At 41.2% G+C, this 27,398-nt stretch overlaps 1 protein-coding gene across 5 annotated transcripts; it reads right to left on the minus strand.

The window, feature by feature from the left end:
* Window positions 1-1,657: 1,657 nt before the first annotated feature.
* Window positions 1,658-27,398, minus strand: SLC35B4 (solute carrier family 35 member B4). Of its 5 annotated transcripts, XR_004321271.1 has the most exons (12): window positions 27,088-27,398; window positions 21,251-21,364; window positions 18,442-18,544; window positions 17,045-17,094; window positions 14,762-14,843; window positions 14,484-14,544; window positions 12,846-12,955; window positions 11,388-11,463; window positions 8,150-8,195; window positions 7,929-8,004; window positions 6,242-7,081; window positions 1,658-2,230 (listed from the first exon to the last, which is right to left on the minus strand). XR_004321271.1 is itself a non-coding variant. In XM_032483374.1 (11 exons), exons 3-11 carry the CDS (start codon window positions 18,529-18,531, stop codon window positions 6,818-6,820), a joined length of 855 nt encoding a protein of 284 aa, XP_032339265.1. In that variant the 5' UTR covers window positions 18,532-18,544; window positions 21,251-21,364; window positions 27,003-27,112; the 3' UTR covers window positions 1,660-6,817. The 5 variants fall into 5 exon arrangements, 4 of the variants coding, with proteins under 4 accessions (XP_032339265.1, XP_032339266.1, XP_032339264.1 ...); XM_032483374.1 differs by having other exon boundaries at window positions 1,660-7,081; window positions 27,003-27,112; XM_032483375.1 differs by lacking the exon at window positions 27,088-27,398 and adding an exon at window positions 25,645-25,672 and having other exon boundaries at window positions 1,660-7,081.

The following is a 27,398-nucleotide window of genomic DNA, read 5'->3' on the forward strand; positions in this document are numbered from 1 at the left end:
ATGAAATTAAAACATTTTCTAACACCATATACAAAATAAATTCAAAATGGGTTAAAGACCTAAATGTAACACTGGAAACCATTTAACTCCTAGAAGAGACATAGGCAGAACAGTCTTTGACATAAATCATAGAAATTTTTTTTTGATCTATCTCCTAAGACAAAGGAAACAAAAGCAAAAATAAACAAATGGGAGCTAATTAAACTTAAAAACTTTTGCACAGCAAAGGAAACCATCGACAAAACAAAAAGACAACCTACTGAATGGGAGAAAATATTTGCAAATGATATACCAAGGGGTGAATATCCAAAATACATAAACAGCTCATACAACTCAGCATCAAATAACAAACAACATGAGTGAAAAATGGGCAGAAGATATGAATAGACATTTTTCCAAGGAAGGCATACAGATGGCCAAAAGGCACATGAAAAGACGCTCAGCATCACTAATCATCAGAGAAGTGCCTATCAAAACCACAAAGAGATACCACTTTACATCTGTCAGAATGGCTATCAAAAAGACCATAAAAAACAAATGTTGGGGAGGATGTGCACAAAAGGGAACCTTTGTGCACTGTTAGTGGGAATGTAAATTGGTGTAGCAACTATGGAAAGCAGTATGGAGGTTTCTCAAAAAAATAAAAGCAGAACTACCATATGATTCAACAGTTCTACTCCTGCATATATATATCCAAAGAAAACAAATGCTAATTCAAAAAGATACATGTGCACCCCAAAGTTCATAGCAGCATTATTTACAATAGCCAAGATATGGAAGAACCTAAGTATGTATCAGCTGATGAATGGACAAGATGATGTGGCGTATGCATACAATGGAACAGTGCTCAACCACACAAAAGAATAAGATCTTCCCATTTGCAACAACATGGATGGACCTGGAGGGTATTATGCTTAGTGGAATAAGACAGAGAAAGACAAATATGTTATCATTTATATGTGGAATCTAAAAAATAAAACTATTGAATATAACAAAAAAAAGTAACAGGCTCAAAGATATAGAGAACAAACTAGTGTTTACCACTGGGGAGAGGGAAGGAGGGAGGGGCAAGATGGAGTAGGGGATTAAGAGACACAAACTACTATATATAAAATAAATAAGCTACAAGGATATAGTGTGCAGCACAGGGAATAGAGCCAGTATTTTATAATAACTATAAATGGAGTGGTAATCTATAAAACTTTTGAGTCACTATGTTGTACACCTGAAGCTAATACTGTAAATCAACTATCAGTGAAAAAATAGACTGGGTGCGGTAAACTGCTCAGCAAGTTGCTTTCACATTAAGATTCATTTAAAGGCAACAGATGGAAGATAAAGAGAGCTGGGCATTGCAGCAGTACAAAAATCAATGCGTTTCTTTTAAGGCAAAGAGGTTTTGAGATTTGCTACAGACACTTACTGCCATGAACCTCTAAAAACCTCCCAAACTAGGCTGATCCTCTTTAAATTTCTGAAGTAGAAACCTACCTGTAGCCTGCGAAGTGGTGTATGATTGATCCAGTTGTCAGGCATCAGAAGACGGGTTCCTTACGATTGTCTGTAGTAAAAAGTCCCACCACTACACAGGGCAAAAATTGGAGAGCTTTTGAAACTGCACACAAGCACTTGAAAGGTAATGGTGAATGGAAACACCTGCAAGAAATGTATCACTTTTATTAAGAAACAATGGTTGTACAATTTAAGATAAAAACCAGGTGTCTGATGAGTTGTTTCAGAAGGTAGAAAATTGCTCTTTGTGAGAAATCATGGTAAAAAGACTCATTCCATTTGTTGGGCCAAACATTTTATTCAGAATCTTCCTTTCCTTCTTAACTCTCTGCTCAAATAACTCATAAGGCTGGAAGCCAACATTTGATATTTACACAGCTCAAAATCTGAATGCTCACTAATGTTCTACATCCTCCACCGCTGTCTAGTCCCTCCTCCTCCTCCAATCTTTGTTCTTAAATTGTAATGCTGAATCAAGAGCTCAGAGGCTGAATAAATCAAATCCCCACCAGCCCTCCCCTAGCCCCACGCCACATAATCTGTTAGGAAATCCTACTTTGAAAATCATCCTCTTTTTTGGAGGAGGATACCATTCTCTGGAATGAAAGCAACTAGCACAGAAATGACTTGTGATTGCAAGTGATACACAAAGACAGTTTTATTGCTCTGGGGAGTAACTACTGCTTCTCTTGTTGTTTCACGGGAGTCTTCTTTACATCTGAAAAGAAATAAATAATTCAATGTGCCAAGGAACTGTTACAGCCTTCTCCTTTAAAAAATGTAAGTCATGACTTCTAAATGTAGACCAAGCTCTTCCCCCCTACCTATCTGTGGTACCCTTGTAGCTTGCCTTACTTGATTGAAATTGAGGAAATTTGGTAGGATGTTTAGTGATTTCATAGGTAAAGCTCAGGGAAGTGGTGTCAGCATGATACCGAGACGACAAAAGGACAATGTGCCCCAGGCACCAGCCAATACAAACCAACTACCTATGGTGAGGTTAAGGGTCACCCCAAGCAGCCTACTTCAGAAACTTCTAAGAATCCTAATAGAACCCTGAGGGCATGTCCCTGCACTGAGCACCAAATGATGTAAGACGCTAAGTCTATAATTCTCTGCCCTCCTCGCACCAGGTAACCAGAGAGCAAAAGCTGCACCCCCCCCCCATCCCTGGTGTATATCCTCCCTTCTGTCTCTGGCTTAGAACCTTAGGAATGTTTCCTCTTATTTGTGTTCCTGCCAACCAGCTGATGAAGAGTGGGAACAGGAATTAGAAGCCATCATCAGGTGAGGGAATAAGATCTTAGCAAGCGTTCATTTACTCCTGGGATGCAAGTCAGACTCTGTGCAGGGGCTGGCAGTACAGAACTGAGTGAGATGTCATCCCTGGTCCCTCTCTTCTCTGCACTGTCCACTGTGAAGAAGCTGCTAGAAAGAGCACACTACAGAGTCTCCCACCCCAGCCCGGTACATACTGAATGTATTCCGACACTTATGACTAGTTCTTTTACTGACAAATATTGTTTATACTTATTTTCAAATGTCACACCAATCAGTTAGTAACAATGGATTTTATCTATACTGACAGTTCTTTCAACCTAAGAATGAACTGTCACAGATGAGTTCCCCGCACACTTTTCAGGATAAAGCTATTGAGAATAAAATGCTTTGTTTATCTAATAAGGGCAGAATTACTCATAATTCTATTTACTCCTAGCCAAAGAGAAAAAACTACAACAAATGGAGGATCTCGATTTCAGATCTCCATGCCATTCTTCTCCATGTGCATCTGTCAGATGCTCAGGTCTTTGCTACAATGTCTGCCATGCCAGCTGGTCCACCGATGAGCACGTCCACTGGCCCAGAGCTAATTTACTGGTTTACGGTTATTCCCGACCTGGTGTTTTCCACCTCCCCTCACCACAGGCATCTGGCACTGCGAGCAAAATCAGCTGGAGGTAGTGTAAAAAGAGTAAAGTATGAAAACTACTGTTTTCCAAATACAGACAGGAACGGTGGTAAGGATTCTCAGCCCCACCCTGAGCTGTAACAGAAAATATTAACATTTTTACATTAACCCTTCACATTCATACTCATTACACATATACTCATATATTCCGCCAGATATTCTCATCCTCACAGACACCCCCACCCCAGTATCAGTGCTTATAACAGTGTATAACAAAATACATGCTACACAGATATATATACCCTGTAAAAATCCACAAAAACACCCAGAAGCCCCAAAGAATAGAGGCATAAACAGATACAAGAATAGAGCTGTTACTCAGCAGAAAAGTATCCAAGTGAACGGAGGCTGATGAAGAAACTGGACATGGGGGTTAGGAAGTTAAAAAATATATGCAGAAGGGAGGAAAGGCACTCAGGAAATGACCACAAGGTATTTATTAGAATCCTTAAAATATATCAGGTCATCTTCCCAGAAGAATGGAAAAGGTTTGGTGGAAGTGGCACAGACCAACTCAGCTTTCACGGTTTTTCTTCACTTGACGCAATGACCAAATTCAAGCTCCACAGCATTTCATTTTGGATAACTAGGCAGGAAGAAGGTACAAAAAAATCCAACTATTTGAATTGTGTCTAAATACTTTAGAACTTGATAGAAACTTATCAAGTGCATTAATGGTTTTAGTTGGATAAAAAAGCAAATAAAGGGTCAAAATAAATTCCTATTAAAAAATGAAAAAGCGTTTGTAATGTGACAAGAATTGTAGTAAAGAATAGACATTAAATTAAAATAATTCACATGTCCACTGTTTTCTCCTGTTACCTCATCTAGGACTCTGGTCAAGCTGCGAAGTGGGCACAGAAGTACACACACACACAGTATGTTTTCTGGCTGGTCTCATTTGTTATTTGATCTTCTAAGGGTTTTGTTAACAAACTATACCCTCTATCTGTGGGGCACAAAATTACATAGTCTTGACCCAGAGAAAGAGGAGACGACTTTAAGAGACCTTTCTCCTCCAGTTAGTAGGTATCTGACCCTCTGCAAAACGTTTTTTTTTTTCCCTTTTAAAAGGGGCTGAAATCAATTTCAGCCTGGATTGAAAACTAAGTTAACCAAGGGGAATAAATTGTTTTTAAAAATATTAACTGGTGTCTGTTAGATGTATTTCCTTATATCCAAAGACGAGAGATAAAAGCCAATTCCCACAGCACGTCCGGCATCCTGTTCTTACACGCGCTCATTGTGTTGTACGCGGGCCCTCATCTGCCCACACGTATCCTCCTGTTAATAAGACCAACAGAGGTATTCAGACTGAGAGGAACACATACTCACTAAAACCAGAATTTAAAACCTAATCGGCTCAGTTAAATGCTGTCTGTGTACATCAACACTGTTTCGGTTACTAGGAAAGGTAACATTTCCCATCGACATAAAAAGGGTGATTACTATAAATGTAAAGCTTTGTCCAGAGTTATCCTGTCAAGACTCCAGATATGCAGCTACCAAACAGCCCCGAGGGCAGGTTCTGCTATGAAACAGTAAGAAAAGTAGCTTTTGTTGTTGTTTAAGAGGGTATTTAACACGTGGTATTCATAGCACCATCAGTCTGAGGACCTCTACATAGTTCAAGGACAGTACCTTTCGAGTCCATGCACAGGTTCGCGCCTCATTCAGCATCGCTTAGCACAGACCCTCACTGGCACCGCACAGCTGTCCATGTCCAGATCAACAAATTGATCTGAAAACCCTCTAACTTTGGAGAAACAGTAGCCACATTTTAGGTATCAAAAACCCCAAGGCAGCTTAAGAGACCTCCCCAAAGTGACCCAGTGGTTCTAGGACACTTATCTCAGACCCTATCAGAGAACAGCTCGACAGTGGAATAAACACACCACCCCCTGGGCGAGCCCAGGAGACGCAGGGAGCAGCCTCTTGATCTAAGAACACAGCCTGCATCCAGTGCAAAAGGAGAGGCCTCTGTCCGGGTGCAAAGAGAGGAGCTGGTGAGTCTGCTGGCCTCCAGAGCACGTACCTGGGTGAGGCGGTGGAGGCCCAGGCTAAGTGAAGAACAGAGATAAAAACACTCACTTCTGTGCTCCATTCTCCTCTTGAGTGATCACAAACCACACAAGAGCACACACACACACCTACACACACTACCCTGACCCTGGTCCTCTCTCTCAAAAGTATCACATGGGAGGAAAATTGGACCTTTGAGATGATTAGCAAAAGAGGGTCATGTTTCTACATATAATAAACCACATACCCCCGCATAGTGATCAAGAACATTAAGATGCCTTATTAAAAAAATAAATAACGAGAAAAACTTTCCATGTTGGTTGTGATTTGGCCCGATTGACGCATCACACCCACTAGAAACGGGTTTACTCATTAGCCTGACTGGTCATGACTCTATCAGAGATGCCGGGCAGAGCTGAATCTCTCTGGGTAAGAAGCCTTTCAAAGACCTGCCCACTTGGAACCAGCCCGGCAGGGGAGCCGTGGCTCTCTGGGTGCCACCAGGGCCAGGCTTCTCCTGGCGTTACCATCTCAGCTCCAGGCTGATGGGCTGCATGTAGAAGGCTGGGAGGAAATGTCTGTCTTTCCTAATTCATACACAACCTCTCTTTCTTATTAATGTTGAGCCATAGAGGGATGCTGCAGGTTTGTTCTAAGTACAGAACACAGGAGGTGTGAAAGCGTATGACTTCTGCGTAGGAAAAAAAACCCCAGCAAAACGTGGAAAAGGATTCCCACCGGGCCTGCTCCGGTGTCGGCAGGGCTCCTGGGGACGACCACTTCTCTCCCAGCACAGCAGAGAAGGTCCAGCCCCAGTGTCACCCGTGTCTCTGTTCCTTTGGCCACTTGTTGTTCCTGGTGAAGGTGCCTCAAGTGTCTGACTGACTGAAAAGTTCTGCTGAGGGGTGGCAGGGTGACAGAACAAGGGGACAAGGCCACAGAAGCATAATGACTGTTGTGGCCGGGAATCTTCAGAACAGCAACAAAAGGGATCATCTTGTCCGAGACCACGGATGTAAAACCAGCAGCTCTGGGGACGCAGACGTCAGTAAGCACAGTGCTGAATATTCTGGTAAACAAAACATACACCAAATGGACCGGCTGTTCAACCATAGAGAACTGTTTTTTCTGTTTCAGGGTTGAGGGGCTTCTAATCCAGAGTCCATAAATGCCATCTTTATAGTCATGAGAAACCCGAGAAGTCCCCTCTCTGAGGATTCTCTGGTGCAGGGCTGGTTCGATGCGTGGGGGGTAATTCGGCACGAACCAAGGTGAAATGGTGGCCGCATCCGGCTCCCCTCTGCCTCCGGTCTCTCAACTCCAGGCAGGCGTCAGTTCTTCTTGTCCTCCTTCTGAGGCTGGCCTTTGCTGGTCCCCAGGTTGTTCCACACCTCTGTGTACATGAGGGTCCCAAGGAAGACAAACAAGGTGCCCAGCCAGTGCCACAGGGTGAAAGGGTTCCGGAAATACAAGATGGAGAAAATGAGGCTCACGAACTTGCGGAGAGTCACGACGAGCGTGACGGTGAGGGAGGCGCACTCTGTGGTGAGGATGAACACACCGCGGATGCACACGTACCTGGAGGGGCGGGGTTAAGGCGGTTTTCGGTGGACTACCGAGAGGGCAGCGGCAGAACCTGCTGGCAAGGATCTGAGCTTCAGTATTCCTACTGAGGGAACCAGAAAACGTGGGGATCAGCTACGGCTGCTCTGAGGCTCTTCCTTGGCCGAACACCCTGCAGAACTCCCGTCCCGCCATTCTGGTTGTGGGGCCTAACGTCAAAGGGCCTGAAGCCCTCCTATGATTATTCTGGATTCTTCTCACAGTTCACACTGAAGGCTGTCTCCCTAGTAATGACAGAGGGTAACTCTCAGTAAAGGCGATCACATCCCTCTTTATTTGATCTGGTCCCCGGTCCTTCCACCCCCTCCTCTACAAAGAATCTCTCTCTGTAGGGCAGTCCTTTGAGGTGACTTCAGAGGAATGAGGTCAATCTCAGTTGTTTCAAAGATGATTTTTAGAAAGGGCTTGAGGTCATTCAAAAGAACGTTTTTAAAAAAAAAGTAGGTTTTCATTAATTTGAAATTTTTTGCAGAATTTTGAGACAGCCTGTGAAATATCCTAGGATGGTAGAAATCACAGAGCATTGGTGTCATATGCTAATTCTTGATTACCCACTGATTTCCACACCTGCACCTAGAGCTTCTCCTTCATGGTGCCCTGTGGCTGACTGACCCTCCGACCACCACTGTCTCTCCGGCCCCCCACAAAGGAGCTCGCTGGCTGGGCTTGTCTCCCACTTACTGCAGAACAGATCAAGGCAAAAACAAAACTCATGTCACTGCACCATTAGAAGAAAAGGATAAACTTTCCTGGGCCAAAATAACACAGAGATGACTGGATGGCAGAGGAGTGCAAAGGATACTGAGTGATGACATTCATGAGGAGGTAGAACCACATGATGGGCACTGTCACACCAATGCCTGGAACTTGATACAGTTCTGCAAAGATTAAGAGAGGACAGTTGCATCACTTTTGACGGCTTAAGTCTTCATCTTTTTTGAATCGAGTAATACAGGTGAACATAACAGAGGCAGCAACGTTCTCTCTCGCAGAGACATTTGGACCTTCCACCACTTTACTTGCCTTGATTCCAGAATATTATCAGCCTCAAGAGTCATTTCACTGGTTCCTTAAAACAAATTATAATTTATTTTACTTTTAAAATAGACTCTTTACCATTTGCCTGAATAGGACCCCACTTTACAAAGAAAGACTGTGAAACACAGAGAAGTTCAAAATGATATGGTCTTAACTGACCATTAATACAAGATGAGAGACAACCTATAACTAAATGCCATTTGGAAATATGTTCAATACTGCTAGTAACCAATTCTAAGTTATACAAGGCTGTACCATTCTGTATCTATTAAATTAGCTGTTAAACATTGATAAATAATATCCTAATCTGGCAAAATGGTGGTGAAACTGGCAGCCATTCAGTGGGTGGTAGCATAAATTGGTGTTTTTTTAAAAAATCAATTTCACATTATGTATCAAGGGGCCATAAAAGTACTGCTACTCACTTTTAGGAGTTAATCGTAGTTACCTTAAAAGAAGAAAAAAGTTCTACATGCATCGCAGTAGTATTTGTAATAAGGAAAAACTCTGAATCAATCTAAATGTCCAATGATAGAGCAAGGACTATGTAAGCAAAGATACTTTAACTAGATGAGGCATTATATATTTGATATAAACAAAGATCATACACAGTCACATAAAAAACTCAGAATGAAAGTGAGAAAGCAAGTGTAAAATTATACCTACACAAGGATTATGACTCAGACTGAAAGTGAAAAAGCAAGTATAAAATTATACCTACACAAGGATTACACAAGAATATATGTAAATAGTGTTGGGAAGGACACCGATAAAATGAAATTAGCTCATGGGTAGGGTGATCGAACTGTACCTTTTCTTCCTTTAAATACGTACTTATGTTAGCTTTATATAATGAGGCCTACACAGTACATACTTGGGAGGAAATAAAATATCCAAGATCAAAGAAAATAAGGACATATACACCCTTGAAGGGTCAGTTTTTCTGAATTGCTGAATTGTTTGGGGCTTTGAATTATACAGCATAACTCAGGAAAGTCTAACAAAGTGATGTTGCAATCTGGTTAGTAAATGAACATTAATTTTCTTTTGCAAAAAATAACATTTCATATACCTAAATAAAGATAACTTGTTATAATTGTATGTCTGACTAGTGGGAAATCCCAATATTATACTGTCTCTGAAACACTTAGCAAGTACTGAAATGAAAAGTAAGCTACCAAGTGTTATTACTATTTAATAACTTCAGAGATCCACTGTATCAGTTTGCTGGGGAAAGAGGCAATTAGTAGGGCTTTATTTAGACGAATGTTCAGTGCCCTTAGGAAATTCTAGGATAAAAGGTTCATCTCAGACACTTAAGCAAGAGAAAAAAATGTATACTTAGGGGTGATTCTAAGGAAGTTGAAGGCAGATTCTTAAAAAAAAATTATATAAATACCCATCCCTGCAACTTTTAGAAGGAACATTCTAGTAACTAAATCATTATTAATCCCAAGGAATTTGACAATGTGTTTATTTCAATAGCCCTTTGCTATGTGGGGGCCCTAAGAGACCTGAAAAATCACTGCATCAAAAATCAGCTATATGTCAATTATATCTCAGTTTAAAAAGTCAGAAATGACCGAGTAATTCAGAGCCTTAAAAACTTTCTTACACTCTACCTTCATTACACTTATTTGTGGGCAAATGGGAGAGGCAATTTTGCAAACAGAGAACAACCACAACTTCACAGTCCACAATCAGAGAGCAAACAAATGTTCACTGAGCAGCTACTGTCATTCTATGCAACACACTTGCCGCTTTAGGTCTGAACAACATAAAGCCTTAGTTTTAAAAATGTTTCTTTGAAAGAGGCTCACAGATGTAGAGAAGGAAATGGTGGTTACCGGTGGGGAGAGGGAAGGGGGAGGAGCAAGATGGAGGTGGAGGATTAAGAGGTACAAACTGTCAGGTATAAAACAAGCCACAAGGAGGTATTGTACAACATGGGGCATCCAGCCAATATTTTATAATAACTATAAATGGAGTATAACTTTTAAAAATTGTGCTATATTTTATACCTGTAACATATATTGTACATCAACTATACTTCAATTAAAAAATACGATATTGTAAAATAAATACATAAACTTAAAAAAAACCCCAAAAGACGAAAATGTTTCTTTGTTCCTTGTGTATTCACTGTCTGTATAACACACATTCTTTTAATAGATAATCAGATTATACAAGTAATTTCTCTCAAGTTAACTGGCAATAGCTTATTAAACAACCACTTTAAAAAATCATAGCTAACTTACAATGTAGACTTTTGAACTAATTTTGCTGATTCCTACCGCCTACCTACTCTGTAACTAGGAAAAAGCCCTGTTGTCATTTTCACCCTCCTGGCTCTGAGGTGGCTCAGCCTGGATCTCTAAGCGGATCTGCCTTTCCCAGCAGAGAAGGATGAACAGGAGTGGAGAGAGCTGGACCACTGCCTAACTGTTCAAGGCTCCAGTCTCTGCAGTGTGTTATTACTATTCATTTGCATTTTCAGAATATCAAACATTCCACATTCAAATGCAAACACACAAATTCCAAAGCAAAATAGAAAGTTTGAAGATACTGTCTTGTTTCATTTGCAAATAACTGAAAAGTGCTTGTTAAAGCTTTTGCTGCTGCAACTACAGATTAATGGCCCTATATTCCTGGAAGGTGGAATGGGGACGACTTCAGGGGGACAATTTCAGGGGGACAGATGATTTGGATAAGATCACGAAAAAATTTCGAATTCCCAGTTTATCCCTTTTCACTCCCTTCCCCCACTGGTAACCATAAATTTGTTTTCTATGTCTGTGAGTCTGTTTCTGTTTTGTAAATAAGTTCATTTGTCTTTTTTTTTTTTTAGATTCTACGTGTAAGTGACATCATGTGGTATTCTTCTTTCTCTTTTGGCTTACTTCACTCAGAATGACTTCGAGGTTGCAGATACTAACTAATATATATAAAATAGATGAACAAGTTTATAGTGTATAGCACAGGGAATATATTCAATATCTTGTAACCTATGGTGAAGAAGAATATGAGGACAAATGTATATATTCCTATGTGACTGAAGTATTGTGCTGTACACCAGAAACTGACACAACATTGTAAACTGACTGTACTTCAATAAAAATAAATTTTAAAAAATCGTGAAAAAAGCAGTGGTCAAGTCAAGAGTAAAACTGAGACGTTGCCTCTGAAACTCTCAGGTAATTCTACTGAATAACCCCAGACTCACCAGACTTATTGAATAGAACTGCATGGTCATAAATATCAGATGCCAAGAAGATGAAACCAGGAAGTGGAAGAGCGTGCTATGGGAAGAAACATTTCACGTAAATTTAACTGCAAAAACATTACAGAATAATTAGAGTATCTTTACAATGATTGAAGGTTTTACAAGTTGTTTAACAGGCAACATCAAGAAAGGCAAGTCAGACTTATTAAGTTAAATGTATCCAGTGCTACTGACCACCTGACACTGTATGGTATGATATCAACCCCCGAATTACAGTCTGTGCCCTGTGGAGTGTGATGGTCCCTACACACAAAACTAAAAAAGAGAGCCAGCACCTTTTTACTCAACAAAAGAGAATGGGAAATGTAAACACACAGTCATTCTAACCTAATGATTTGCCACATTTTACTATTTTTGAGACCAGTTAAGCAAATATAATGGATTTAAAAATTATATGGAATGTGAAGGCAGATTTTAGCGTGTTCAGGAAACTAGTGGGAAAAGAGAGTGGAGAACAATATGATGTCAGGGAAAAAGAAAGGAAGACAAGAATAAAGAGAGACTGAAGAAGGAAGGGGAAACAACAGGTAAGCAAAGATTAATGGGCTTGGCCACAACCACAACCACCACCCACAACCACCACCACCACAATCATAATAAGGAATCACAGCTAACCTTAACCAAGCAGTTAACTATGAGCCAGGTATTGTGCTAAAAAAAATCATGTGAACCAAACAGAATGTTCCTTTATTTTAAAAATTCCTGGCCACATACTCTAGCTCCCAATTAAATATCTCAAATTGCTCATCTGACACTTCAGTACAAAAAGTTGGCAGGGAAGGAATCCCTGAGGTTGTTGAATCTGGAGGCAACCCTGTCACTGTGACCTTGAGGGGCTGTACTTTGGACATTTTTTAATAGGAAAGAGGGGCGAGAAAGAGGAACACTAGAGGAGGTGGCTCTAGATCAGCAGTTTCAAACAAAGAAGAGTGAACGTATATAATTAACTAATTAAACTCTCCATCAGATGAATAAAGCCCAACTGAGGAACGTAACTCCTCAAACCCCATCCTCCTCAGCTCTCTCAAAGGCCTGCCTGCATACATGCTCCTTGGCTTGTGGTTCTTGGACCTTCTATTCCCGTTTCAGGTCTCCATCTTGGTTTTAACTTGATTTCATCTGTGGGAACCTTGGGTTCCTTGTCCCGTGGGGCAGTACCTGGTTAGCAGACATGTTCTGTTTACACTGACTGATTATGATCACCTCCTGTAGAGGACTGTGGCAGTCTATCAAAAGTGCCAGAGTCCGTGGGTCCCAAAGCACCTTACTGGATAATAAATATCAGAAGGATGGCATATCATATTTGAAATAACATATCACATATATGTAATTACATATGTGTACATACAATAATAACTCAGTGATTTTCATCTTCCCCGGGTTCAAGAAATCGCTTACATTATAAAACAAAGCCTCCTTGGAGTGTTTTCCGAATTGTTTGTAGAGAGTCTCTTGGAAAATACCCATCCTTGCTGACATCAGAAGAGCAAAAGTCAGTGCCCCAATACCTAGAAAGCAAACATCCAGTTACAAGACGCCTGCATTTGCTAACTGCCAGATCTTTTCTTAAAGAACACTTACTAAGTTCTACAAATATTACACACTAAATGTACATGTACAAAATTTAAAAAGTAATAAAAACCAACCACAATATTACCATCCTATCCTACACAGTTTGCTACGGCTCTGTATGCATACTTATGCATATATTTAATGCTAAGACATGATCATAATGAATATATAACTTTGTATCTTGCTTTCCTAACGATTTTCCCCTAGATTTTCCTTCAAGTCATTCATTAAAATTTTTTCAAAAGTATGATTTAATAGCTGCATATTATTCTTTCATGTGGGTGTACCATACTTAGATGTCTTACCATACAAGAAGGGTTAGATTACCTCCGAGTATTTCATCATTAAAATCAACTTACATCCTAGTATATAAATCTTTCAAAAAAATGTTGATTATTTCCTTAGGATAAACACTCATAAGTGGGATTACTGAGTCAAAGGTTGTAGACATTTTAAAAAATTCAATACATAATTTTTTTTCCAGAAAGGCTGTATCAATTTACCATAAAATTATATGAAAATAGTCGTCTTACTGCCCCCACCAGCAGCAGTGAGAATAATTATTTTTTATCTTGCCAATATAATAGACCAAAAATAAAAAGGTACTGCATTTTGGCTTCAATTTGCATTTCTCTGATTATTAGACTGAACATAAGATGACTGGACATTAATTCTTTTCCCCATGAACTGTGTGTTCGTACCTTTTGCAAGTTTTTCTCATTAGGTAAAGTATTTTTCTAAGAGCTCATAAAGATCTTTCTATGTAAAGAAGAGCAACCTAAAGGGATAAAGTTTCAAAGTCAAGAAGCCAGAACACAGCTCTTTCATGGCTCCTTCTCTTCCACACGGTCGGCCCCAATCTGCTACTGCCGTCACTTAGCGCACCTGGGAAGGCGTGCCCTCCTGTCTCACACCCAGTGAGGGCAAAGCTCTGTAGGAGTTGTCTGATTAATTCCACAAAGAGCTACTTGTATTTTAAAAAATTCTCCAGGAGATTCCGATGATTGGTCAGGTTTGGGAATGTTGCCATGTGGAACAGCTTAGGAAGAAAATTAATCTAAGATTTAGAAATGGGTCCCTTGGAAATTTCAAGAGTCAACTGCTGTAATGTGCCATCCCTTTGTAGAAGCTTCTGCTCAGCAGACAGATCATAAAGAAATGGATGACACTCTAAGCACTGCTCCCAGAGAGCATGCGGGGCAACCAGACACGGACTTTACCCTAAGCACCCAAGCCACTGAGGAAAACATCCATGTTGTAGAACACACCACCGTGAACATGGACATTTCCTCTTTTTCATTTCTTGAACACTAAGGTTCAGAGATACATTATCCCAGGTGCCTCTCTCTTCCACGACACAATCTGTTTAGCCGAAGCTTCTTGCCAAGAAACATATCCCTCAGGAGCAAACTCTGAAAACAGAACTGCAGAGGCAATTAGCTTCATTGTAATTACTGTACTTGCCTAGCAACCACCATGCAAATGCCTGGAATCCATCATTCTCACTCGAGCTGGACTCGGAAGTCTAGGAAATAAGAAAAAATACAAGGTACAGAGACCACAACTACCTGCAAGGGGCCTAGATACTAGGGGAACATTTGTGAGCCATTTCCCTCCACTCTTCTCTTTCAGAGGTTTAAACCCTTGTGTTACATGAGCATTTACATTTATTGTATCATTAATAAGTACCTGGGCCCCCATGGCAAGCAGTGAATATAAATGATTTGTGAGTAGATTCTTACCACTTGCTTTGCTGACATGAAAGTGCAAATAAATATCCCCACAGACACCAGGGCAATGGAGGTATATTTGAATATACTGTATCTGCAAAAAGAAGAACAAGAAGACTTTAGGGAAGTACAGATATGAATTTCCACATGATGTGTACAGTCAGGCAGCTCATGAGAGTGCAAATCACCAAAACACGGTCAAGGGGAACCACTTCCCAGTAAGTCTGTGCATCAAAGAATCAGGATGCTGACTGGTTCTAAACAACCCCCTTCCTTGGTGCTGTTTAGAACAGTTAGTTACCGATAGTTTGTGGACCAATAGATTATTTCATCAGGAAATCAAAAAAAGACACAGACTGGACATGAGAGTCCATCCTGCTCTGGACTCCAAATGAACGCCTGACTGAGATCTTAATGGACACCTGTTGCTTTTCTTGGCTTCTGGGGCCCAAACCCGAGTGTGAGGAGACCCACCACGCAGAGGAAGAACAGAGCCTCGGGGAAGAGCAGCAGGATTCGATACTCAGAAAACAATTCAATTGACGGTGTTCAGGGAGGGTACTGTTCTTATGCTTTGGAGTGACTTAAATACTGTTTTTAAATGTTGGCGTAGTTGAATAAAGGGGGCAATATTAAACTAATGGGGCTATTAGCACGAATAACAGTGGCATTTCACATTAACTAAAATAGCATCAATTAACATCCTTCTCAGGCTCTTGGTGATAAAGCAAAGGGCCTCAGGCATAAATGAAAACCTTATACACATCTGAAGTTTCCTACTCAAATACTCTGCATAGTTTTGCTCACAGCACCTTATAAAAAGGCCAACAAAACTAGGTAAAAAGGCTGAGCAAGGAGCCAAGGGCACCACGGTAGAGAAGAGGGGTGGGAGGAGGGAAGAGGCACTCCTAGGGGTGGATAGCAAAATCAGGGAACTCTTCAGTGTGGGAAGATCAGAGAGAGAGGTTTGTAATTCAGGCCTAAAAAATAGTGAAGGCCGTGGTTAAGGTGAATATAGATTCGGTCTTCAAATCCTGGAATGAGGAACACACTGTGAACCTGAAGGGGCTCTACTCAAGGTAAATAAAAGGAGATAAAAAAATTACTAATTCTTGATCTTAGATAGTTTAACTTGGGGAAATTCCTGCTCTCTGACTGATAAACACTGAAGAAGGTTTAAGATGAGAGAGATTTAAGATGACAGACTCAAAACAAGTCCTTAAGGAAAACTGAGATGTTTGAGAAAGGCCCCTCAAATTTCGGGGCACTATCAGGAGGATACATTCCTTTTATAATATGTTCTTTTGTATCCCTGTTATGAGTCAAACAATCAAAGGTTAGAAAGGCCGTGGTCCGTCCCAAGGTGAACTTAACACTACCGAGAAGCACAGGGGTCACTTTGAGGGTAATGATGTTGGCCACTACTCAAGCATGCTTGAAAAGGGAGAACCTAGAAGAGGAACCAGCAGCAGCGGTGCTCACCTGGGGGAACATAAGCCTCAGGAGATGAACGTCAGGAGCCTAGTAGGACAGGACAGTTGTCCTTTCAATGACACAGCCCTTATTACTTAAAAATTCTTGGTTCCCACACTGAACTGACAGCTACTTTCCAAGCTGCTTTGAAAAAGCATCCCAGCACTTCTGATATTTCCCAACCGCCCCCCGAAGACAGCCACTGGTGACAGCCCCAAAGAACAGCCCTGAAGCTTTTCATCCCGTCTTCGCGGCCACGGGGGCCTTTGTTACGGATTTTCCTTGCAGTATGTGTGAGGGTCCCTCAGTTCACCATGTAGTCCTGATGAACGCCCCCTAGGACAGCGCCGGCCCTCGGAACTTCTGTGAGTGTGGAAATGTCCACATTGGGGCTCTCCACTGTGGTCACCACTAGCCACATGTGGCTACTGGGGACTTAAACTGTGACTAGTGAGATGGAGAAACTACATATTTAATTTCATTTACTTTTAAATGTTTAAATTTAAATGTAAATAGTCACATGTAGCCAGTGGTGACCACATGGGACAGTGAGGTTTTAGATCAACTGGCTTCGGAGTTTAGTGTGGAACTAAGGATTCAACGATGACAAGAGCTACTTAGTTCTGCGCAGAGAGAACGCTGCGGCTGCTCTCACTGGCCCACTGCCCTGGGAGCGGGCGGCATCGTCACACAGAGAACTAGGGAGCAAGGCAGACGGCCGGGCAAACGCAGCACCGCGGGGAGAAAGGGAATCCCCACCAGCTCACGGCTGAGGCTCAGGATAGCCTTCCTGCACGTAAAATATTAAGGAGTATTGCTTACCTTTTCTTCAAAATGATAATTCCTAGAATCATGTTGGCAATTAGGGAACCCTGTAAAAAGAGACAACAGAGCTTCAGTGCACTAGGGAAAGAAAACTGCATTAATTTAAGATACATATGAACATGGACAAGAGAGGAAAACAGGTGGAAAGGAGGGCGTTAGGATGGAATGATTAGCAAGGTTCATTTGTTCTTATGACGGCAAAAAGTACAAACCATAAAAATCTATCACACAAAATAACAGGAACTTTTAAAGATGACAGAGAATAAAAATGATCACTTCCCAGTAAGTGGTCATAACAGAAGCTAAGGCTGGCAGGAATAAATTATATTATAGGCTTATCTTTGCCAAAGTTTCCATCTAATTTATAGGAGCATTTATTTATTTATTTATTTAGTTCTAAAAGCAGTTTTATCAAAAGCAGTTCTTTAAATGCAAAATTAAATATTCTTGATTGGTTTACAAGGGTTCACATGGTACACAGTGAGTTAGACTGAATTTGATACATTTAGCTAGTGGTTTTGGATTACAGGAGCTCTTTATTAACTTCTCCTCACCCACAGTTTTACTGAATGAAATTGTGCAGGGATCTCTCTGTTCTCTGGAAAGGCATCAATCAATCAGCAAGTGTTTACTGAAAGTCTACTAGGTGCTTAATGCTTTGAAGGTCATCTTAGTAATTATGATCAGCTCTGGAAAGTCCCATTAGGAATAGCACGTTCCGTCTCACAAAAATCTCAGGCCACACAGAGATGATCTAATTCTAATTTTCACGTACTGTGCATTCTTCTGCAAGCCTAACCACACTCCCCCTTGAGTTTCTTTCCTGTTCCTCAGGAAACACTCTGTTCTTATTTATGTACAAACTAAACGTAGATCTCCCACCATGCATGAGACGAAAACCTCTGCTGCTTTGGGAGAAAATCTGCCTCCATCAAGAACTTCCCTTTATCCAATTATCCCAAGTCTCTGCTTTCAAAAAAGTCAGAAAAGGGATATACCTATTTCATGTACTAGAGGTAAATGTAATTTTATGAAAGAAACAAAGAGTGATGACAAATAAGTTAAATAACATTCACAGCAAAACTAAATATAAAATTAACCAGATGAAGGAAATTAAAGGTAAAATCTGTTTCCCAAGGAGATATTAACTCTTCCTTTATTAGTCGCTCATTAAGACCTCTGATAAATAAACGTAAACCACCCACCTTCCCATTTCTCTCTTTTTGCCTCACTTCTAAGATGGAAGCAAGCCTCTGCTTACTCCTCCGTAAGACCTATTCTTGTATCTGAGCCTTTACGTCTTACAGGACCTTTCTACCTCTGCCATGTGTTTAATGCACCCACTTAGCTGCATCTCCCAGAGGAACGCACGCACGAGCGCCCGCAGCACTTACGGATCTAAATATCATGTGCAGCGGCATGGCGATGTTGAGGTTCAGGGCGTAGTTGTTCACCACGCTGACGGTGAAGAACATGGTCACCATCACGGCGTAGTACCTGAGATGCAGAGACAACAGCTCACACCACACAGAATCTGCTATTTCAAGAAAATCAAGTACAGAAGGAAACTCATACTTCTGGATAAAAATGTATTATGCTTGTGGCCTCTGTATTAAAAGATCGTATCACTATTAGAATGTGAAGTTAAAGACTAGGTACATATGAAAATACTTCACAAAGCCAGACTGATGTGGAAAAAGTCTGGACTAAAGAATGTTTCAAGAAACACTATTTTAATATGTTTCAAGTATGCATAGCAATAAAAATGAGGCTTCAAAAAGTTACCTAATATACAGCAATAGGGTTTTTTTTTAAGTGAATGGATAATTTTTATTATTCTGTAAGTTCTTTGTATATAATTTTCATACACGTCTAAAGAACTTGTAAATGGTTAAACTCTCTCAAATATTTCCTCTACAAACTTGTTAATACCATTGTCACTGTTCCTAAAAATATTTGCTCAGTCAACAGTTACTTTTAGCCTAGAAGCTGTTAAAATTACCCCACCTTCTGAACCAGTGGCCTCCAGATTAATGAGGACACCATTTGACTTATATAGATTTGTATTTAAAATCAAGAAACCTGTTTTTTGAGAATTTATAGGTCTTCAAATAACAACAACAAAAGCTAAAAAAAAAATCAGTAATCCTAATCACTTAAAAAGGTAAAGGGATAAACACAAATGAAAAATTATAAATAAATAAAGTAAATAATTTTATATTTGTAATGCCCCTATTTTGATCTAGAAAATCCTTAAGATGCCTTTCATACATATCAGCTTCAACCATTTAAAATGCCATTTTTGTAGGTCAAAAGGGGCTGAACATCAGCAATTTCATATGAACCTAATACATTCAAAAAGAGAAAAATACTATTCTTGAAGTGCATGGCTAGAGTGCAGGGCAAAGGTGAGTAAGTGGCTGGATATTTTCCAGGAAAGGGTGGAAGTCTTTAAGCACAGGTCCCCATCCTTTTTCACCTTTGCACATCTGGAGAACATGACAACATTGAGTCTCAAGTTATCTTCCCTGACCAGAGCCTGTTTTGCATCCCTGGTTAGGCGTGGCACTGTTTGCCCGGAGAGGCAGCCACACCAGAGCTGAAAGAACTCAGTCTGGAAAGTGTGAGGAGCTTTACCACGAATGCAGAGCGCAGAGGGCAGAGTTACTGGTAAGACCTACTTCACAGCCTCTGAATAATACACTATCGGTGATTTCACAAAGTTTCTTGCCCCATTTTCTAAGTCCTGTCTTGAAAAGACGCCATTTGGAGATAAAGTGAGTTCATCAAGTTCTTTCAGGATAATTAGTTTCAGCTATTCTGTACTGCTGCCTGCCTAGCACTGCCTAGAGATCGCTCACGGGAATGAATGACATGAGCGAGGTTTTGATTCTAGCCTCATGGAGAGAAAGCAAAATACCCAGCACACACTGGACATTGTGGCTGTTAGGACAAGATGATGGGGAGCATCCAAGAAGCATCAGAGCTTGGGCTTCACTCTGAACCTAACGGTGACCCCTGAGTGCTTGTGAGAGCAGGTGTCACGAGGCAGTGGCAGGAAGTTGAAATGGAGGGATGAAGAGGGGACAGGCAGGAGGTCAGCCAGCGAGGTTACTAGTATAAATGTCGTGGGGAGAGTGACTACGCCACGTTCCTGAACGACACTAGTGGCAGCCAGAGTAGAAAGAAATAGCGCAAGGAGGAGGGAAAGGGTCAGAGGAATAAAAAAAAAAATGCTGGAGCTCCTACTCTGGTGTAAATGCTGGTCGTGGGAGCAGAAAGTTTCATGCAGATACTAAAGTCAATTGTGGGGGGTGGGTAGGTATTCAGAATATTTAGCATCACATTGGGAAATTTTAAAATATAATATTAGTAACAAAATTCAGCCAGATTTTCTAGAGCAAGCTACTCAGGAACACTGCAACATAACACCGACAAGGAGGAATCCTAACCAGTCCTCTGGTGCATTCACACCAGAACGTCCCTCTCAAAGGGATTAAGGGCCGCTAGCCTACTAAATACTCCCCATTGGATAAAAAAATCACACTTTTATTCAAGTCTCTCACGGCAAGAATGCTGAGTCTGCAATACATTGTTTACTGTAAGAACTGCCCTGTTTTTCATTTGGCCCCATGAGTACAGTTACGCAAATTTGGACTAATGGATGGAGGTCTGGAATCAACAGTTTTACCTTACCTGAACTTGCCATTCATTTCCTCTCAATTGATGTGAAATTCACATAACATCAAATAAACCATTTAAAGTGAACAATTAAGGACACTTAATACATTTACAATGTTGTGTAACCACCACCTCTATTTCCAAAAGCCATTAGTTTTTTAAAAGGAGCAATGATACTACTCTTACCATATTTGATAACTTTACCAACATGAAGATAATAACATACAGAACTATTTAAAAATTGATGGTCACACAAGACCTTTAACTGACAGAAACACACACATACACTACGTACGTATAGTTGTCAGAGTTATATTAAGTGTTGTGGCAGGAATTTTATTCTAAAACTAGGCTCTCTATAGTTTCATAATGTATTAAATTCAGAAAATGAATTATTCTACTGATATCTTTGACACAAATCTTGTAAAAAGATGCGTCATTTCCTTTTATATAGGTACCAGTAAAGCTCTTAACTTTAAAAAAGCAAAAAAGAGGGCTAAAAGAGACTTCAAAGGGCCATACCTTATTGGGATAGCTGGCGGCTTCCTTCCCAAATCAGCTTCAAAGAGGAAGCCTTCCACAGCAATAAATAAAAATTGTGCAAACGTCACAATGTTCCCACATCCTGGATACCTCCTGCGTAGCAAAGAACATAAAGGAAAAAAAAAAAGGCATCAAAAAACTGAGAGAAAGGGCACAGATTGTTTTATTGATACCAGGGAGCAGAGATTTCTATTACCCACTGTTCTTTGCTTCAGTTCTCACCTCCCACAGATGACACGAAGAGCACTAGACCCACAGGCAAGATCAGTGGCTTCCCCACTTCACCCCGCCATGGGAGTAGCAGGCCATGGGGAAGAGTCATGCTGATAATGCTTGTTCTGAGAACTGAGATACAGCATTCCCAGGAAACTGCAGAAAGTCAGTCATGTGGTCTTTTTTTTTTTTTTTTTTCCTTTTTATGGTCTTGTTAGGATCCTCACTTAACCAAGAGGGCTTTATTCCAGCTCCTTGTCAGCTTAAGCACAAAGCCCAAGGACAGAAATATGCTCAGGTCTCCTGGTATGTTTTCATAGCCTCTGGGCCCAGAATTTCTGAGATGGGTGTCAACAGAAGACTCGTACCCAGTGTTGATGACAAGGACATCCATTACCTTAGACAGAGCCCCCCACGGCAGCAACAATTGGTTCTTGGTGGTGGGGGGCAAGGAAATCTTAATATCTTTGTAAGTATAAAGCACCAATATACACACAGTACCTGAACCCATATACAGTGTATCTGTGGAGGGATGATTAGGGGAAAAAGGGGTCTTTGGTGGGAGTAGTGGGTGATAAGGAGCGATAATGAGGGGAGGTTTGAGGAGCACTGCTGAAGTCTACTATTCTCCACAACCCTTAACACAGACTAGGCACCCAGTGAACGCTCATGGAATTCAATCGCCCTGTTCAGTGATCTGTGTAAGGGTGGGGGGAGTTTTCCGCAGTGACTATTAGGAATATGTCTACAAGGTGAAAATTCCTCTGGCAACCCTCCTGAGGCACTCTGTGAAAGTTCGTCACTGATTACTGAAAACCTGTCCTCCGTGAAGCTCTGCTCAGTCACTGGAAGAAGTGCAAAGTCAGCAGTTACCTTTGTTTTACCGAAGCTTCCAGATTTCCCAAATTCCCATTCTTCCCATGTTACGAAATATAGACTTCATATTCTGTATTTTCATCGTAACCAAGACATTTGCTCATAGCTAGTGATTAAAGGGATTTAACTATATTATTATATCTTAACATAATGCTATTTATTGAAAACAACTCATTCTCCATTGTTGTATTAACAGGATCACATTCTTGTTGATTTGTTTTGTTTTGTTTTGTTTTATTGAGGTATAACGTACACATACTGAAAAGCACAAATTTTAACCTGCTTTCACAGATGCAGACAGACACTCAATTAATAGCCCTGTGGCTCAAGACAAGGAGTACTTCCTGTCCTAGGATCACATTCTTAAATACACCCACCCAGCACAAAACTAAGGCCAAGCGTAAGCCATCCTTGTACAGAGCTGTGCTTGCTACCCTTTAGGCTCTACTGCCCAGGACGGTTCCCTAGAAAACCACTGCTTTATATCCAGCTGCACCATTTCTTTTAGCACTCCTTATGTTCAAGGGACAGGGCGCTACGGTGCCAGAATCCATAAATAATCACGTAAGACGCTTGCCTCATTCAGGGAGCTAATTAAAACCATTAGCCTAAATATGAGTGGCAGGAGGAGGAACTCTGGATTGTTCCTAGCACAGTGCTTTTCAGCTCTGGCTGGGCTGCTCTTTTAAAACCCGTCGGCCTGAAAGCCTCACCCTCCCAGTTCTGATTTCTGATAGGACTGGTCTGGGACAGGGCCCTGGAATCTGTTACTTTTGAAAACGTCCCTCTTGATCCGAATGTGCACCCAGAGTTGAGAACCACCAGTGTAGGTCTGGAAAAAGAGCTGGGAGGTGTAGGAGGGGGTGTGAGCGTGCGTGTGTCACAGGGTTGAGAAGCAGTGTTCCCCACGTGGTTAGAAGAACACAGGGACACACAGGACCCAGCTGCACCTCTTACCCTGTGGCAGTGGAAGTTAATTACTCTACGTTTTCTTATCTTTACAATGTCAACGGAATTAGTGCCTGTCTCACTGGTTTATTGTACAGTAAATAACCCAGTCCCTGAAAAGCTCTTAACAGAGGGGAAAAGACAAAGACTGGAACACTAGAATCTTGCATATTGAAAGGCCTTCAATCTAAGTATAGTAACCCGATATTTACATCGACCCATTTTTTTCTCTCCTATAAAATGGAAATGTTGTCTAACATCGTTGTGAGGATTCAAAGAGGAAATATGCATCAAGTGCCAAGCACAATACTTAGTCCACAAGGGGCTCGTCACCTTTCTTGCTTTCCCTTCCATTTTCTCTTTACCAAAAGCTTAAGCCAGTTCAACTGGGCACCAGTGTCTGGTCTTCACTCAAGCAACTGAACGAATGTAGGGCTGCCTCACTTGAAGCAAACGTGATCTACAATATTCGGATTGTATGAGAGTTAAAAGTAACTACTTCAAGAAAATGATTCACTTTAAAAGTGTACTCTTCATAGGATATTTTTTAAAAAGTCATCATAATAATTTTTAATTTCATCTGTTTTTACGGAGGTAGGTATTATTATGCCCATTTTATTGCTAAAGACACTGGGGGCCACATGGCACTGAGTTAGGTAAGTCTCCCAGGGCCACCTGGCAAATACATGGTGTTTGCAGACCCCCTTATTATTGCTATTATTATTTTTTTTTAACAATTCAATGGTTTTTAGTACAGAGTTGTGTGGCCATTACCACACTTCTGTGTCCCAAAATTAAATAATACCCGTTAAGAGTCATTCCTCATTTCCCCCTCTCTTTGACAATTTTAATCTACTTTATCTCCATTTCCATAGGATGTTTATATCTTCCTAATGTACCCACATAATTCGATTTAAAAAAATCAACTTACAGAGCTTTTTAAGAACACACTGCTGTACAGCTACCAATGGAACTATTTATTTTAACTTGGATAATTCATTTTAAAACTTCAGAGTAAAAACTTGAATCCTTTCTCTCTAAATCACTTGTTTTCTTGAACTTTATTCCCCGGGAATGATAATCACTAACTGCAAACGCTTTCCCTTTGAAGTCTCTTTGGCAAGAATCCAAATTTGCACTTCTTTTTAAAAAAAAAAAAAAGCAACTTTGAAGAGAAAGAATTAGGCAGATAGCTTATGACTTCCATATTTCTTATTCTAGATTTAGAAAACTTACTTGATTAACATCAGGCACTTGATTGGAAAGTAAAACCGGGGAAAGAGAATGTTTCCGATTGTTTTCCTGACGTAAGACACCTCACCTAGTTAGTGAGCCTGATGGGTGCGGATCCCATTTCCAAGGTGGAAGGTAACCTCTCTCAGGACAGAGATCAATGCACTCATTCATTACTTCATGCCCACTCTGTATACTGCATGGTGATTTCCATTTTATTATAGGTCCTAATTATAGGTACAAAGTCAGAAAGGAAACCCTAAATTTGTTTCTCCAATTTGAAGGAAAATGGTTAAAAATGTTCACGTCTCTCTAGCTGTCACTTTAGCATTTCCATTCATACTTAGTGTCCTAATTCCCACTTCCAAGGGCACCTAATGAGTCCAAGGAAGCCATGTGAGAAGACAGTTCTTGCTCCATAAAAATTTATTAGCCTTCCACTGTGATGTCCCAAGATAAAGTAACATATTATGACAGGACAAATCTACAAAGAAACTTAAAGACCATCTGGTCCAACCGGCTCTTATTATCCTGATCTGAAACACGATAAGCTGTGAGCTGCCCAAGCAAATCAGGAAAAAGCTGCTATTCGGCCTGGGGTACCATTCTTTAAATTAACAAATGTACCCCTTACCACTTTATGAAAACCCATGGCTGTATGTAAAAATCCAGATTTACAAAAAAGATAAGGAATGATGATTTTTTTTTAACAAATTACTCAAAGTATTCTAAATAGAAGCTCCTATAATGTAGAAAAACATTCTGTAAAGTTAGATTTGCCCACAGTTTTTCAGGAACAGCTCAATAAAGCAGGGTCTACGTATATTGAAACAAAAGTTGTTAGGTAGAAGGGGAACTGACTGGGAGCTTTTGATTTGCAGCTGTGTCTCATTTAATCCTTCCATACCCAGTGAAGGCTGGTAGAGCCATCACCGCCTTCTCACAGCTGAGAACAGACTCGCCGAGATCAAGTAATTCAGCTAAGGGCTTACAACTAGTAAAAAGGGCCTTCAGTTGCTAGCATATTTTGATGTCACACAGCCTTTGGCAAGATTTAATTTAACAGCATATTCAACACAAACATTACAGTATTATTCTCTGACCTTCATTTCCATGGCTGGCCTGATTTTATCACATTCTTATATTTTTAAATCCATTTCCAAAGTGACCTTCCTTTGAAGTGTCCCAGTTGACAGCTGGAGACATTTCTTTTCATTTTCATATCCCTCACCACCTACTTCCAAGAATGACAAATGACAGATCTTTGTCAACATTTTTTGCATGACACAATTTCAAGCTCTGCAATCATAAAAATTAAATTAAAAAAATTAACCCCACAGAGTTTAACCTTAACTAGTTGCTTCAGAATGACTTAATTAATCAACAGTATCATAAAAATAAAATACATTTTTTTCTAGTAGGCACGTCAGAAACTGGGCTATGGGCTGCTGAAGTGCAAAAATAACAGGAAGGTAGAAAACGGTATTGGGCTAGGAGTTTAGATTCCTGGATTCCAGTCCTGGTTCTGCCAATTAGAAGTAGTAAAAGACCATCTAACTTCTTGGGACCTGTTTGACTTTCAGTAAAAACAAAAATATAATTCTTGGCCTATCTTGTACATAAGATTGTTCTGATGGTCAGTGGAGATAATGTGTAGATTTAAAAACATGGCGCTACACAGCACCATCGATATTATTTCACAAGTGGAAAAAGCTCAGAGATGCTAAATGACTTGAAAAGGTCACAAAGCCAGTGGATGGCAGAGCCAAAGACTGAAACTCATAACAGATTTTTCAGTCCTGAGCCTTTTCCAGTCCACCTGTTGCCTTTTCTGTAACAGCTTCTATTTACTGAACTTTGCACTTTATTGCTCAACATTATTTGCATGCCACCTCAATAAAGCTACCCTGGTGTCCCTTTGAGAAAGAGTCATAATCATTCTCAATTTATAAAGTTACGCCTCAACCTGCATGCTTCCTAATTTAATATCTTAATGCTGAAAATGCTATCTGTGGTCAGTTGGACCTCATCACTGAGAGGTATGTTTGAGTAAGTACTCAAAACCATCTCTAGAGCCAATAAAACAAATGCTTTGCAGGCCATTTTAATACAACTGAAACTTTCTTCGCAGCCTGTACCAAATCAGACTGCTTTTTAAGTCAAAAAGCTTTGCTCAAGTCAAACATGTGGCAGGATGGAGAAAAGAGCTGGAGGAACCTTGGGTTCCGCCACGAGCTCCCTGCTGACCTTGGAAGAAAAGCTCCCCGGGCTTCAATCCCTCAGGATGTGAAACGGGGGTGACGACAGCAACACCCCGAGTGTTCCCCTCGAAGGATGCTGTGAAACTATTGGGCGGGACAGCGGGCGGTGCGCAGAATAACCCAGCAGCCGACTCAGCCAGGTCCCAGGCAGCCCAGAGCCGACCCGGGGCTCAGGCGGTCCCACCCCGGCCCCCGCGCACCTCGGGTAGAGGCGCGGCTCGGGAGACTGACACGCGGGAGCGCCCCTCCTCCAGCTTCTGTAGTGCGGCCAGCGGGGTCACTCACCGGGCCAGGAGCTCTAGGAAGATCACGTTACTGCAGCAGCCTGCGAAGACCAGGCCCACCGCGAAGGCCGGGTGCATGGCCGGGCGGCGGAGAGGAAGCGAGCGCGCAGAGGAAGCGCCCGCCTAGACCGCTACCCCAGGAAGCCTGGCTGCCGCTTCGCCGCGGCACTGAACATCACCACCGTCCCGGAATCGCTGCTCTCCTCGGGCCGCCGCAGTCACCCCCTTCCCCGCGGCCGCCACCGACGCTGGCGGAGGAAGAGCTGTAGCTCGCAGGCAGCGGGGGCCCATCCATCCGAGGGGGCGTCCGAG

Source organism: Camelus ferus, chromosome 7 (genome assembly GCF_009834535.1).
Source record: "Camelus ferus isolate YT-003-E chromosome 7, BCGSAC_Cfer_1.0, whole genome shotgun sequence".
NCBI classification, from domain to species: Eukaryota; Metazoa; Chordata; class Mammalia; order Artiodactyla; family Camelidae; genus Camelus; species Camelus ferus.